Source organism: Saccopteryx bilineata, chromosome 3 (genome assembly GCF_036850765.1).
Source record: "Saccopteryx bilineata isolate mSacBil1 chromosome 3, mSacBil1_pri_phased_curated, whole genome shotgun sequence".
Classification (NCBI taxonomy): Eukaryota; Metazoa; Chordata; class Mammalia; order Chiroptera; family Emballonuridae; genus Saccopteryx; species Saccopteryx bilineata.
In genome coordinates, this window is record NC_089492.1 from 96,580,335 (window position 1) to 96,596,732 (window position 16,398).

Sequence of the window (16,398 nt, forward strand, 5' to 3'; positions counted from 1 at the left end):
GGGCAGAGCATCGCCCCCTGGTGGGCGTGCCGAGTGGATCCCGGTCGGGCGCATGCGGGAGTCTGTCTGACTGTCTCTCCCCGTTTCTAGCTTCAGAAAAATACAAAAAAAAAAAAATAATAATAATAATAATAAAATTGTAGATCCTTTATAAATTTGGAATGATTACCCCATTAGTTAATCTGATTGTCACAAAGGCCTGTCTGGCATTTTCCTTGTAGCAGGCAAAACTGTAATTGATCATTCTGTTCTCTTTGTATTATTTATAGGAATATTTTGCACCATTTCTCTCTGCACTTACGCGGCCAGCATCTCCTATGACTTGAACCGTCTCCCGAAGCTAATTTATAGCCTGCCTGATGATGTGGAACATGGCTACAGCTGGTCTATCTTTTGCGCCTGGTGCAGTTTAGGCTTTATTGTGGCAGCTGGAGGTCTCTGCATCGCTTATCCACTTATTAGCCGGACGAAGATTGCACATCTAAAGTCTGGCAGGGACTCCACGGTATGACTGTCCACACTCAAGTTCACTGCTCGGTGGCCTGTCAACAATGCGGACGACCCCTGAGGGGAACAGAGTGGAGTTCGCCTTAGGATCCCAAGCACAAAGCGGTCTTTTACATTCCAACCTGTTGCCTGCCAGCCCTCTCTGGATGACTGATAGAAACTCATGCAAAACCTCCATACCTTTCTAAGGACAAGACTACTGTGGATTCAAGTGCTTTAATGACTATTTATGCTTTGACTGTGAGATATAGGGAGCTGTGCCATGGAACATTTCTAGGTTTAGAAAAAGAGGAAATTGCAATGGAAAATTTGTACGATTGCCACTTCTTTCAGAAAGTTTGTATATAACAATTACCTGAGAGTCATTTCTATTTGCAAAAGGAATCATAATGAAGCAAGCATAATTTTCTTGTCATTGCACCATGCTTGTTAAATTTTAATGCAGCGTCTTCAGAACTTGTCCTCATGGTGTCTTGATGTGTCAGCACCAAGTGTTTGTGGATGTTCCTTGTCACAGGAAGATGCTTCTGTTGCCTTATTTATTTATTTTTAATTGAAGTCTCTTCTCTGTCTTTGAACTGGAATCAAAATCATAAGGAAAACAGATCAACCATGTAAGAGCTAACCCGTGATACTATGCAGGATTGTTGGAAGTCCTCCTTGTTGTCCATCCTCTGTCTTTTTATGTTACCTGGATTTCTGCATTAAATGACTGCCCCCTTGTTACCCTGGGTGTGTTTTCCTGACTCTCAGTTGCTGTGGCAGCCGGTGTCCCAGCCATACAGACAGAGGAGAACCTTGTTTCAATAAGACTATTATTATGCCTTACTAATTTGCTTCACTTCAATTAGGTTGGTCATTATTATTTATCTTTTTGTAAGTCACAGCTACACACTTACTATGGAAAAAAGATGTCATTTTCAAATTTCTTTTAAAACCTTACCATAGTATTTAAAAGTTTCTTATATCTCTCTCTCTCTCTCTTTTTAATCATCTGGCTGGTCTTTAGCCAGTAATGAGAATATAAAGTCTCTGCCTTTCTCCTTGGACCACCTAGGCCAGTAGATTTTAACCGTGGCTGCCCATTAGAATCATCTATACCTGATTTCTTCAATGTACCTAAACTGGACTCCATCCCAGACCAGTTGACTCAGAATGTCTGCAGCAGGCCCTGGGCTTGAGCATTTTTTTATTTTTATTTTTTATTTAAAAAAAATTTTTTTTGTATTTTTCTGAAGCTGGAAACGGGGAGAGACAGTCAGACAGACTCCCGCATGCGCCCAACCGGGATCCACCCGGCACGCCCACCAGAGGGTGATGCTCTGCCCACCAGGGGGCGATGCTCTGCCCCTCCGGGGGGTCGCTCTACTGCAACCAGAGCCACTCTAGCACCTGGGGCAGAGTCCAAGGAGCCATTCCCAGCGCCCGGGCCATCTTTTGCTCCAATGGAGCCTCGGCTGTGGGAGGGGAAGAGAGAGACAGAGAGGAAGGAGAAGGGGAGGAGTGGAGAAGCAGATGGGCGCTTCTCCTGTGTGCCCTGGCCGGGAATCGAACCCGGGACCTCTGCACGCCAGGCCGACTCTCTACCACTAAGCCAACTGGCCAGGGCGGCTTGAGTATTTTTAATTTTTTTTTTTTTACTCAGTGAGAGGAGGGGAGGCAGAGACAGATTCCTGCCGGCACCCGGACCGGGATCCACCCGGCAAGCCCACTAGGAGGCTTGAGTATTTTTTGAAAAAAACATCCCAGATAATTCTTATGTGCAGCCGGGAATGAGAGCCACTGCTCTGGGCCAGAGGCTGCTGTTACTGCTTTAGCAACTAACATTTGTTTAGCTCTTACTTATGTCCCAGTAACGGGGCTATTTTTTTCCAGGTATAATTTCATTTAATCCTTTCCACCTCTGAGGTAGGTACTATGATTTCATTTCCCTAATAAGGAAGCAGAGAATCAGACTCAGAACGTTTGCTTCATTTTGGTCTTCAGTCCTTTTTTTTTTTTTTTTTTTTTTTTTTTTTATAATTTTATTTTTTTAATGGGGTGACATCAATAAATCAGGATATATATATTCAAAGATAACAAGTCCAGGTTATCTTGTCGTTCAATTATGTTGCATACCCACCACCCAAAGTCAGATTGTCCTCTGTCACCTTCTATCTTGTTTTCTTTGTGCCCCTCCCACCCCCTATCCCTCTTCCATTCCCCCCTCCCCCCCCCCCGTAACCACCACACTCTTATCAATGTCTCTTAGTTTCACTATTATGTCCCACCTACGTATGGAATAATACAGTTCCTGTTTTTTTCTGATTTACTTATTTCGCTTCGTATCATGTTATCAAGATCCCACCATTTTGCTGTAAATGTTCCGATGTCATCATTTCTTATGGCTGAGTAGTATTCCATAGTGTGTATGTGCCACATCTTCTTTATCCAGTCATCTATTGATGGGCTTTTTGGTTGTTTCCATGTCCTGGCCACTGTGAACAATGCTGCAATAAACATGGGCCTGCATGTGTCTTTACGTATCAATGTTTCTGAGTTTTGGGGATATATACCCAGTAGAGGGATTGCTGGGTCATAAGGTAGTTCTATTTGCAGTTTTTTGAGGAACCACCATACTTTCTTCCATAATGGTTGTACTACTTTACATTCCCACCAACAGTGTATGAGGGTTCCTTTTTCTCCACAGCCTCTCCAACATTTGCTATTACCTGACTTGCTAATAACAGCTAATCGAACAGGTGTGAGGTGGTATCTCATTGCCGTTTTGATTTGCATTTCTCTAATAGCTAAAGAAGATGAGCATCTTTTCATATATCTGTTGGCCATTTGTATTTCTTCCTGGGAGAAGTGTCTATTCATATCCTCTTCCCATTTTTTTATTGGATTGTTTGTTTGTTTGTTGTTGAGTTTTATGAGTTCTTTGTATATTTTGGATATTAGGCCCTTATCTGAGCTGTTGTTTGAAAATATCATTTCCCATTTAGTTGGCTTTCTGTTTATTTTGTTATCAGTTTCCCTTGCTGAGCAAAAACTTCTTAGTCTGATGTAGTCCCATTCATTAATTTTTGCCTTCACTTCTCTTGCCATTGAAGTCAAATTCATAAAATGCTCTTTAAACCCAGGTCCATGAGTTGAGTACCTATGTCTTCTTCTATGTACTTAATTGTTTCAGGTCTTATGTTTAGATCTTTGATCCATTTTGAGTTAATTTTTGTACAGGGGAGAGACTGTAGTCCAGTTTCATTCTTTTGCATGTGGCTTTCCAGTTTTCCCAGCACCATTTATTGAAGAGGCTTTCTTTTCTCCATTGTGTGTTGTTGGCCCCTTTATCAAAATTATTTGACTATATATATGTGGTTTTATTTCTGGACTTTCTATTCTGTTCCATTGGTCTGAGTGTCTATTTTTCTGCCAATACCATGCTGTTTTGATTGTCGTGGCCCTATAATAGAGTTTGAAGTCAGGTATTGTTATGCCCCCAGCTTCATTCTTTTTCTTTAGGATTGCTTTGGCTATTCGGGGCTTTTTATAGTTCCATATAAATCTGATGATTTTTTGCTCTATTTCTTTTAAAAATGTCATTGGAATTTTGATGGGAATTGCATTAAATTTGTATATTGCTTTGGGTAATATAGCCATCTTGATTATATTTATTCTTCCTAACCAAGAACAAGGTATATTCTTCCATCTCATTATATCTTTTTCGATTTCCCTTAACAATGGTTTATAGTTTTCATTATATAAGTCCTTTACATTCTTTGTTATGTTTATTCCTAAGTATTTTATTTTTTTTGTTGCAATCGTGAAGGGGATTATTCTTTTGAGTTCCTTCTCAGTTGTTTCATTGTTGGCATATAGAAAGGCTATTGACTTCTGTATGTTAATTTTGTATCCTGCGACCTTACTGTATTGGCTTATTATTTCTAGTAGTCTTTTTGTGGATTCTTTGGGGTTTTCGATGTATAGGATCATATCATCTGCAAAAAGTGATACCTTTACTTCTTCTTTTCCGATATGGATGCCTTTTATTTCTTTGTCTTGTCTGATTGCTCTGGCTAGAACCTCTAGTACCACATTAAATAAGAGTGGAGAGAGTGGACAACCCTGTCTTGTTCCTGATTTAAGGGGGAAAGCCTTCAGTTTAGTGCCATTTAATATGATGTTAGCTGATGGTTTATCATATATGGCCTTTATCATGTTGAGATATTTTCCTTCTATACCCATTTTGTTGAGAGTCTTAAACATAAAATTGTGTTGTATTTTATCGAAAGCCTTTCTGCGTCTATTGATAAGATCATGTGGTTTTTGTTCTTTGTTTTGTTGATATGGTGTATTACATTAACCGTTTTACGTATGTTGAACCATCCTTGAGATTCTGGATGAATCCCACTTGATCATGATGTATTATTTTTTTAATATGTTGTTGTATTCGATTTGCTAGTATTTTGTTTAGTATTTTAGCATCTGTATTCATTAGAGATATTGGTCTGTAGTTTTCTTTTTTTGTGCCATCCTTGCCTGGTTTTGGTATGAGGGTTATGTTGGCCTCATAAAATGTGTTTGGAAGTATTGCTTCTTCTTCAATTTTTTGGAAGACTTTGAGTAGAATAGGAACCAAGTCTTCTTTGAATGTTTGATAAAATTCGCTGGTATAGCCGTCAGGGCCTGGTTCAGTCCTTTTTTACGTGTGCGGATGGATATAGTTGAAACGTTTAAATCCTTCCATTGTGTTTCTGTATCTTTAAATGGGAGGGTGGGCGCTGGCTCACTTCTAAGCTTTTCCTTTTAACTCCAACATTATCCTCTATTCTAATAATAAATTGCTCTTTAAAACAGGGGAAGATGCCAAACCCAGAAGTAAGTGGATTTTAATTTCACAAAAGAGACATCTTTTCTTCGTTTTAAAAACTGATTAGGTAATCATAAAAGGATAATGATAAGCTACCTTCTCCCTTTCCAAATAAAGTGTGATTTCCAAGTGACAGTGTCCATATAATGTGACGTAGGCCCTTTGGAAGAGGTTAGATCCCAGAGACACAGGAGCTCTCCCCGGGCCGGTGGGTATCTCCCTGCCAATCTCTCAGGCCGGTTTAATAAACCTGTCCCTCTGGTTGAGATCAGAGATATACAAAAAGGGGCAATTATTTTTATTTATTGCTTATGTGGGAAATTCTCAAAGCAGGAGAGCTGTTTCTTTGAAGCCTTCTTTAAAGATTCCCCTAGAAGATGTCGAGACTCTCGAACATTTATATTCCACCCGACAAAGCAGTGTCTGAGGGACTGACTTTTGAAGTTTCTGAGAAGCTACCAAGGGGTTTGGGGTGAGAATGGAAGAAAGCCTCTGAGTGACAGAAGGTTGAAGGGTTCACGCACCAGAAAGATTTGCCCAGAAGGGGAGAAAGTTCAATTAGGATTCAAACGTGCTGGTGAGAACAGAACCGAAGTGAGCTCAGAGCCAGAAGCTCTGTAGGTCCCTGGCTTTCTATCTACTGTCAGAGAAATGTGATCAATGTTTCCTAAGACCGGCGTTTGGCCCCCAGTCCTCAGGCTTCTCTTAGGGTTATTTTCTTCATTGGCATGTGAATGAAGACAATTGAAGTGGCTGCCCCAGTCCTGCCTGGGGCAGAATAATTTATTGAGACCATTTGTTTTTCCTCCTGCTCCTTGTCCCACTTCTACTTTGCACACCTGTAGCCAGACTGTATTTCTTTGCCTGGGTTTGTGTGTGTGTGTGCGTGTTTTGTTTGTTTGTTTGTTTGTTTTTGCAGGGCAGAAAGCAGGGGCAGCCGAGCTCATTTAAATGAGGACACAGTGGGTCTGGAAGGGAGGACGAGCCAGGCTGACTTGTGGACTAGCAGAGCTCAAGGGCATCCCAGAGACTGGGAAGAGAAAGGGTTGGCCCTGGCCAGTTGGCTCAGTGGTAGAATGTCAGCTCTGTGTGTGGAAGTCCCGGGTTGGATTCCTGGTCAAGGACACTCAAGAGAAATGACCATCTGCTTTTCCCTCCCCCTTTTCTCTCTCTCCTTCCCCTCCTTCTCCTCCCGCAGCCATGGCACAAATGGTTAGAGCAATTTGGTCCCCATCGGCTGCTGAAGATGCCTCCATGGCCTCTGCCTAGTTCCCAGCAACAAAGCAGTGGCCCCATATGGGCAGAGCATCGCCCCCTAGTGGGCTTGTCTGTCTCTCTGCCTTCCTGCCTCTCACTTAATTAAAAAAAAAAGTAAGGGAAATGTGTGGCAACCACATGATTAGCAGGGCCTCACGCTACCTGAAGGTATCAGTGAGGCAGGATAGGCAGACGTTAGAATTTTTGACAAGTGCAAAAAGGGAAACTGAGACAGTCAAATAGGGCCAAACAAGTCAAGCAATTTGCAGCCAGCTTAGTAGATCGATGTTATCTTTCCTAAACTGAAGACCCTTGAGAGCAAATAGTCCACACTTCTCTTCCCTAACCTAACAGTAAACAGCTTAGATCACCCTTGTCAGGGAGATAGATAACAGAGACCCCATCATTGCCATTAGTGCCAACCAAACCCAAGGATGGATAAAGTCAGGGGGGAAAATACCAAAGAAACCCAATTAGAACCAAACAAATCCAAGGTAGAGGCAAAGCTGACCAGAAAATGACTCTGGTCCCTGTATGTACTCATTTTGGTACATGAATATATTATTAAAAACCACTTGGAGAACTGATAAATATTGTGTTGAAACCCTGCCCTGAGATGTCCCCTAAGCTTTCCTTCCAAAAAAGAGAGAGAAAAACCCTTAAGACAAAGGATGCCAACTCAGGCTCTCCTGGGATCACGCCCATGCCTTTTTGTTCTCAGGCATGAACTTACTCTTAAAACCTACGGGTTCTTACAGGACTTAACTAGGGGAACAACCGGCGGCAGCAGCTCATCCTGGGCTAACGTCCTGAACCTGTCCCCAGGCCCCCTTTTCTGTGACATTTCTAGAGAGCCAAAGCAGCCCTGCCTAGACTCTTTCCTGTGACTTTTTCTATCCTAAGCCCTTTGTTTCACTATTCCCAGCTTTTATTTTATTTTATTTTATTTTTATTTGTTTATTTATTTAAGTTGGGGGAGAGAGAGAGAGAGTAAGGGAGATGAGAAGCATCAACTTGTAGTCGCGGCACTTTAGACATTCATTGTTGCTTCTCATATGTGCCTTGACTGGTGGGTTCTAGTTGAGCCAGTGACCCTTTGCTCAAGCCAGCAACCTTGGGCTTCAAGCCAGTGTCCATGGGCTCATGTCAATGATCTCACACTCAAGCCTGTGACCCCATGCTCAAGCTGATGAGCCTGTGCTCAAGCCAGATGAGCCCATGCTCAAGCTGGCAACCTCAAAGTTTTGAACCTGGGGCCATCCCAGATTGATGCTCTATCTACTGCATAACCACTGGTCAGGCTCACTATCCCCAGCTTTAATAAACATACTCTCAAAATCACCTGGACTCATTATTGTGAATTCTTTCTTGCACTAAGTCAAGAACCCACACATTACAGGTCAGCCTGAAGCAGACCTGCTCCGGGCCCGGTCCCTTTCCAGTGACATCAGGACCTTAGAGAGAATGGCTGTGTGGGACGTACAGGAGTACTGAGGCCCTTGGTACAAGGCTCTCATGCTCCAACCAGGAGCAGCGGAATGAATGGGCTGGGAGGGACCAAGCATCGGAGTAAAGGGTTCTTCAGTGATAGCCAGTCTGACCCTTGGAAGGCTCAGGGACATTGGCACAAGTCTGTATCTGTGTGTCCTGAGTAACAACCGGGGACAAATTCCCCTCAGTCCTGCAATATAGAGTTTTGAATAGAAAGTGGATCTACACCTGGGATTGTAAAGTAAGTATCATGTCCATCTTCTACATTAGACAACATTTACAGAGAAAAGAGGGCTTTATAGTAGGCCCCACAGGCCCCTCCTCTTAGCAATGTTGTTCTAGGTTTGTTTGCAATGTTGGAACCCTTGCTGCGCACTCTGAGGGAACCCTACCCCCTCCTTCTTTGGAGCACCACGGACCCTTAATAATCAACAGTCCAGGATGTGGAAAACTTGCATAGAGTGTAATTTTTCCATAAAAGTTATTATATCTTTCTACAAATATTTACTGAATGCCTACTATGTGCCTGGTACTATTCTAGGGCACTTGGGAACCAGCAAAGAAGCAAAACAGACAAGGGTTCTAGCCGTAGTGAAGCTTATTCTAGTAAAATGCACTAAAGTACAAGAAAAAAAATTAAACACTCTTTCAAACCCTAAGTGTTTTCAGAAATCTAGAATTTATTTGATATTACATTTTCATTGGCTGTACATTTTACTTCATATCATTCTTACTAGACTTTATCCTCGGCAACATAAAAAGTACATTTTTTTTTTTAATTCTTGCCCCTTAAAAGACTTCCATTTGAAACAAATCTGCAAACAACAAAGGTATACTGCACAGGTGAGCCTCAGTTACCTGAGCTCAAAATGAAGAGGATCCTGGAGACTGAGGAGGCCACAAGGTCAAAATAAACAACCCAATGGGGGGCTGGTGAACGTGGGGTGCTAACGCTGCCTGGTCACTGCCTCTGGGGCTCTGTTCAGACTGTTCCCTCTGCTGGGTGTGCCCACTTCTCTGCCTGGCTCAGGATGACTTTCCCTTGTGACTCAGCTTCAACACAGCACTCCTGGAAGCCTGCCTTGAATGTGCTATACTGTTTTAACCTTTTTCCTAACTGGTTATGCTGAATCCTGATCACCCGTTCACCCCTAATTGAATCAAAGACTCTTTCTTCTAAGGTAGAGACTCTGTCTTGTTTGTATATTGTCTCCAGGGCTTAGCCCTGGAAAACAGGTGCTCATAAATCTTTGTGGAACAAATGCATGAATTCAGAGTCACAGAGATAAACTTTCATCATCTTCCCTGGACTGAATGCCTTCTCTTAGCATTAATTTTAGGGAGCCCATAAAATATATAGAGTAGTAAAATAGGCTAAATAGAATAAGAATATTACTTGGTAAGCAAATAAGCCTCATTAGAATAATCAAAGGGGCTATTAACCCAAACAAACCCAGATATAACTTGGAATGCATTATGAACTAAGCACTATGGAACATTTATCTGATGGCTTACAGAGCATTCAGTTAGTAACCCCAATATGGTTTTACACCTCAATTTAAAGCATACCATTTATGTTCAGGTATATTTTAAATCTCTAATTGAAATTCTGAAAGGACTGCTTTGAAAATGACTTCCTTAAAATGCAAATAGCTATACTGACCAAGAACCCTTTTAAATTGAATATTTGAACTTCTCTGAATCCCTGTCCTTTCACCAGAAGAAGAGGAAGTTCTCTCTGCTTCAGGGCAACCACCAATGCTTGAAGATACTCAGGGAGCCCCATTGCATACTGGGAACATGGCTGCCAATATATTTCCTCTCCATATGCAACCTGTATTTTGCCAGCCTTCAAAGCAAGATTTCTAATGGTTTTCAAGTCTATTAGAATATGTCTTCCTGAAGCTTCCATAGAGGAAAACAAATTGGTTGGCTATAAAATAATTTTCTGTCTTTATTGCCTATTTTTTTCCCTATCAGCGTGTAAGGATTATAAAATACTTCCTGCTATGTGTAAGGCCTTGGCCTATTCATGGGGGTCCCTCAGGTCTTCTCTTAGGGTCCCTCTGCAGACCAGAACTGAAAGGAGACGGTGAGGCTGGAGTGGGGAGAGTAGTGGGCAGTGGAGCAGGTGAGATGGCCACGAGGCTGAGCCTGCTGACTGCTGTAGGAAAGCTGGGCTCTATTCTGGCAAGGGGAAGCGGTTGAGAGTGTTTATAGAAGCACAACGACATGATCTGATTCCCACTTTAAGAATGTCAGTGTTGTACCTGATAGAAAAGGATTGGAAGAAGCCAAGAATGGAGGTGAAGAAGCCAGTTAGGATGAAGGTGTTATAGAAATCCAGGAAACAAAATTGTGGCCTGGACCAGAGGTGGATTTAATGGTGGGTGCAACAGGCTCATACCCTGAGCCCCAGCTTCTGAAGGACCCTGCAACCACAACTTTACACTTTTTTCTAATGACACCAAGTTTGGTTTCTTTTGTTTCATTAATAGTACATAATATTTTTTATTTATTTAAAAATATGGTTAACATGTATTACTATTTCCCCTGTCTCTCTCTTTTTCTTAAGGGGCCCAATATTGTCTTCTGTGCCCAGGGCCTCAAGCGAGCTTAATCTTCCTCTGGCCTGGACTGAGAAGATCGAGAGGAAAGAGAGAGAAGTGGGCGGATGTATACATTTTGGAGACGGAATTGACAGACCCGCTGGCAAATTGAATGGAGCTGTTATTTTTTGTTTGTTTTTTTGTTTTGTTTTTTTTTTTTTGTATTTTTATGAAGCTGGAAACAGGGAGAGACAGTCAGATAGACTCCCGCATGCGCCCGACCGGGATCCACCCGGCACGCCCACCAGGGGCGACGCTCTGCCCACCAGGGGCGATGCTCTGCCCCTCCGGGGTGTCGCTCTGCCGCGACCAGAGCCACTCTAGCGCCTGGGGCAGAGGCCAAGGAGCCATCCCCAGCGCCCGGGCCATCTTTGCTCCAATGGAGCCTTGGCTGCGGGAGGGGAAGAGAGAGACAGAGAGGAAGGAGGGGGTGGGGGGTGGAGAAGCAAATGGGCGCTTCTCCTATGTGCCCTGGCCGGGAATCGAACCCGGGTCCCCCGCATGCCAGGCCGACGCTCTACCGCTGAACCAACCGGCCAGGGCCAGAGCTGTTATGTTTAATCGCTTCAACAGGTGTGATAAGATGTGACATGAATTACCCGTGAGGAATGAGTTTGAAGTTTCCTGGAGCCACAGCTGAGGGAAGGCGTGGCCACGTTAAGAATTACTAAGGATAGCAACTGAGCAGTTCTTAGAATTTGGTCATTTAATAAGGCAATTATGGTTCTTGTATAAAAGAGATCATTAGATAACTTGAAAAAAATACTCGTTTCGTGGTAAATCTAGTGTCACATAGGATGGCATTTATCCTTACTGAGTGGAGGCCAGGATTGAAAAGCCATAGTTGAGAATATGGTCCAGTGACCCCAATGCTTCTAATTTTTCTTTCAGTCTCACCCTCTTTGGTTTCTAGTTGTTTTCCAGAAGCTGCCTCTACCAGGGTTGGCAAACAGGAGTCAGTTTGAATGTGAACTTGGTCAATTACTGGTGACTGAGAAGATTTCAGTCCAAGCATGGAGGAAAGAATGTAGTGATTGTGGGTGAATGGGAAAGGCATGTGCCGCACACTGGCCACCCCCAGCTTAAATCCCGCTGGATAGATGATTAAATATAAGAATGCAAAAGGAATCCAGAGACCTGAATTAATTGCTAAGGTTTTTTTTCATTTCTCCCTAAGCCTTGGTTTTCCATTTGTTAGTTCTAGACTCTATTGGGTGCATGAAACAACCAACCAAACAAACAAACAACACCCATCTCTCTCTTTTTAAAGCACTTGATTCTAAGAGATGGTGCTAGAATCCCATTCCTGTCAATCTCTAGGTCTCCTTCATTCTTGCAAAGGAAGATATAAATAAGTGGAAAAGAAAGCTCTAATTCTCAAGTCCTCTCCAGTTCTGTCTCTCGGCATTGATGAGAAGCCAAAGGGACTGACTCAGCGTTTCGTCTGTAACTATTGCGAGCCATGCTCTTTACAAACACTCCTACTTCATAGGTGGAGAAGTAAGACTCTCAGGGGTTAAATAACCTTCCCTAATGTACTACATGGCAGAGCCAAGGTTTGGCTGCTCACTCCGAAGTCATTACTCTTTCTACTCTCTCCACTTTCTCGGGTGAAAGATATGGATCACTTACCTGAGACCCAGTAAAAATACCAATCGTGCATTTTAAAACAGTGTCTGAGCTCATGTCTCAAAATTTTAGATATCTGGATAGGTTCACATTCCTCTTCATTTTTCATGGTTCCCCTTGGAAGTTACTGCTCTGCAGTTTTTAATCAAGCTGCTGAATTTCTAAACTAGAGCACACACGGCCCTTTGTAATTCTGTAAAGAATGCCAGACCTATTTTTATAAGCACAGAACCTCTTCTTAACTTGCCTGACCTTCAGGAGACCCTGCACTCTGCAGTAGCCTAAAGGTATGACAGCAATTTTAATTAACTTCTTGGCACTCCCCTTCCAAAGCATTTTAACAAATTCCCATGTCACCGGGGCTGCTCAAAGATTAATATTTAAGTGGGTAGGTCTCCCTTATTTTGTCCTGTGAAAACATTCCCAACGGCTTTTTAAAAAAAATTATTAAATGGAAGCAATTATACGAAAAAGGAGGCTAGATAACTTTGCAGTTAGAGAGAGGACGAGAACTCAGAGACTGATGAATTTCAGTCCTTGTTTTGTAACTGTCTTGATATGTGGCCCTGAAAAGTCAGTCGTCTCTTCCTCACCTCTGGAGAGGTTCATGAGCTGAGGTGCTCTCTGGGCACGCTAGCTATCACCCTACATTTAAGTAGCACACAAAATACTTCGAAGACCTCTATAGACTTTTTATTACCTTTCTCCAAATTGAATGTAAACTAATTTTAAAAACATAGCATGTAAATTGCACAAACAATGTAATACAACCATCTGATGTTGAGCCAATACAAGGGCATCTTCCCAGTTTTTATTATGCATCAAGGAGAGTACTTCATTTTATATTTTCGTCTTCGAGAGGTGGGTTACTGAGCAGTGACTTAAGAACAAAACAAAACAACACCTCGAGACAGGGAGGCGTGTGAAGGTTCTGACGTCCATCCCTCTTGACAGTAGAGGACACTGAGACTGAACATTAACCCATGATCTCTCATCCTGTCTCTAGCAAGGTGTGTAACTCTACAGCAAGTGAGCTAACTCGGGCTTGGGGGTGACATATCTGAGTGGGTATCTGTATTCCCACAAACGTGTCAATGGAGTATCAGCCTCTGCTTTATTTTTATGCCTCTGCTGTGCCTACAGTAAATCACTAGTGTGCCAACATGTTTTTCACATAAAATGCACTCGGGAATTGAAATGAAACCAACTGTGAAAGGTAATCTGGGGGAGATAAAACAAGTGATTAATGCAGTATTGATTTAAAGAATGAACCAGGTCTTATAGAATTTTCCAAATAAAGTAACAGTTTAAAGGTGTTCACAGGAGTGGAGAACGGTTTTCATGAGAATTGAAGATGGCGGAAGAATGGGGGTGAGCACAGTGAGGTGGCGCGGGGCAGGGAGCCACGTGGAGCTATGTGGAGTGGGACTTGTGGATAACCTCATCACAGGCTATAAAAAACACCCAGTTACTGCAGGAAGCCAGATGAGTGAAGACTGCAATGAGTTAAGATGAAATTTAGTACAATTTCATTACTTTTTAAAGCAATCAGCCCGTGGGTCTGTGATACGCCTACATAATCAAGAAGGGTGTCAGAGGAAATGTCAGGCTCTCGCCTAGTAACGACTGAGCAACTGGCTCTGTGCTGCAGGATTCCGTACTTGCAATGCCGCAGAGGAGAAAAGGAAGAAAAAAATATCTTCTTTCAGAAAATAACCGTTGAAAATGGTTTTTCTCCCTTTATGATACTGGAATGCGTCAATTTGGTTAAAACGAGTGGGAACTTGGTCTAGCATTCTGGAACTTTCTGGTTCTGTTCACTTGGTTGACAGGTGACCATGAGAAGTAACCTGCATGTGGTCATTTGTGTATCAGATCTATATTGAGCGACTTTAGTCTACACCAGAGACTGACTTCAGTGCAATGGATTATCAGTGAGCAAACCAACAAAGTCATTTCCCTCAAGAGCCATCATTGTAATGCAGAGAGACAGACAATAAGCAGAGATTTGTGGTGGTGACAGGTGCTACAAAGAGAAATGGAGACCACTAGAATAATACAGTGTGAAGGGTGAGGAGGTGGCTCATTTAGCTAGAGAGGCCAGGGATGGTCTTGCTAATAAGGAGATAACTGAACAGAGAGCCTGAGCAATACAGGTATGTGAGAGAATGCCCAGGGAAGAGGGGTCAGCCAGGACAAAGACCTGAGATGGGACTCAGCTGCATATTCCAGGGTGAGCATGGGGGCAGAACAAAAGGGGGATGAAATCAGAGGGTGATCAAGGGTCAGATCAAGACTTAGAGTTTTATTTTGAGTAAAACAGAAAGTTATTGGAGGGTTTTGAGCAGGAGAGTGATAGAATATGACTTACAGAAAAACCATGACCAAAAACCTCTGGCCCAGTGAATTAATTTTTCTTGGTTAACATGCTAATACCCAGAGGCCAGTAGTGGGCATTTGGGAATCCTTGGCAGAAATACATGGTTAATATGCACACTCTTCCAAGGTGAACCTACTCTCAAACAGTATAAACATCTCAAGGGCAAGGGTCACAGAAGGGCAGCTAGAGGGATGACCACTTAATGGTAGAAATAATGTGTAAGAGATGGGGGTGGGGAGACAGGCAGGGTGGGGACCCAGAGTAATTGATCTCATTTGTCACACCCTTGAGAAGGCAGTTTCCACTGAAGGGACTTGATGAAAAATGACAATATTAAATGATTGTGGCATTCAGATGGGAAAAGTATCCTTCCGCTCACTCTCCTGATTGTCTTAAATGAGTGTGTCTGATTTTAAAGCTAAGCTCTTCATGTACCTAGGCAAGATTTCAGTGGTTTCTTTAAACTCCCAATAAGTCCCTTACTCTTTACTCAAATATTTTCCTGAGCTCAGTTCATCGTTCTCTGTCATGCTTTTTTAGAGAGTAGTTTCATTCCTCCATTTCCAGAGGTCAGAAATAATTCAATCTCCCATAAACTTGGATTCCTGGCTGGCGCCCTCCCAACCCTTGCTTTCCTCTCTTTCTAGAAAGCTGTTAAAGCAGCATTTCTGGCATGACCAGTTTACCAAGGAATATCTCCAGACCCTGATGCATAGCAAGGACTGAGTCAATGCTTGAGGCTGAATGAATGAAGGAATAGATGAATGAGTGAAAGAATAAGAAAACTGAAAAGGCTACAAACACTAGGGGAAAATAGTGTTTATATAATATACATAAAATACTCCCTTGAACACACAGTACAATGCACAGATGATATATTATAGAATTGTACACCTGAAACCTACATAAGTTTTTTAATCAATGTCATCTCAAAAAATTCAATTATAGCCCTGGCCGGTTGGCTCAGTGGTAGAGCGTTGGCCTGGCGTGCGGGAGTCCCGGGTTTGATTCCCGGCCAGGGCACACAGGAGGGGCACACATCTGCTTCTCCACCCCTCCCCCTCTCCTTCCTCTCTGTCTCTCTCTTCCCCTCCTGCAGCCAAGGCTCCATTGAAGCAAAGTTGGCCTGGGCGCTGAGGATGGCTCTGTGGCCTCTGCCTCAGGTGCTAGAATGGCTCTGATTGCGGCAGAGCGACGCCCCAAGATGGGCAGAGCATCGTCCCCTGGTGGGTGTGCTGGGTGGATCCCGGTCGGGCACATGTGGGAATCTGTCTGACTGCCTTCCCGTTTCCAGCTTCAGAAAAATAATAATAATAAAAAATAAATAAAATAAAAATTCAATTATAAAAAAAGACTAGAAAAATTCACTCGAGATTTCTCAATTACCAGTATATTGTTCTGAAGACCTCGTGTCTCACCTAATTTTAAACCAAAGACTTTCTTGCTTAGCTGCTTGAACAGTCATATTTATCTAGTATTGAAGCAAGCGGTTCCTCTTTAAAACCAACATATTTTGAATCACTGATGAGACTTAGCTTCCTAGGTTACGTGGAAAGTAGGTGTCTCCCCCGACAGCTGGTCTTTTGCATGACTTTCCTCTGAGTGTCCCTTTAACTCCCTGTCCTCAGATCTACCGGCATTTGTTCCCTTCTAACAGGAGCCAGTTTAATTTA

At 42.7% G+C, this 16,398-nt stretch overlaps 1 protein-coding gene across 1 annotated transcript in view; it reads left to right on the forward strand.

The window, feature by feature from the left end:
* Window positions 1-1,233, forward strand: part of TMEM178A (transmembrane protein 178A) — a 49,161-nt gene extending 47,928 nt beyond the window's left edge. Inside the window, exon 4 of the mRNA XM_066264741.1 lies at window positions 270-1,233. Coding sequence (XP_066120838.1) covers window positions 270-511 — 242 coding nt within the window. The 3' untranslated portion in view covers window positions 512-1,233. The remainder of the gene's footprint in view (window positions 1-269) is intronic.
* The last annotated feature ends 15,165 nt before the right edge of the window (window positions 1,234-16,398 follow it).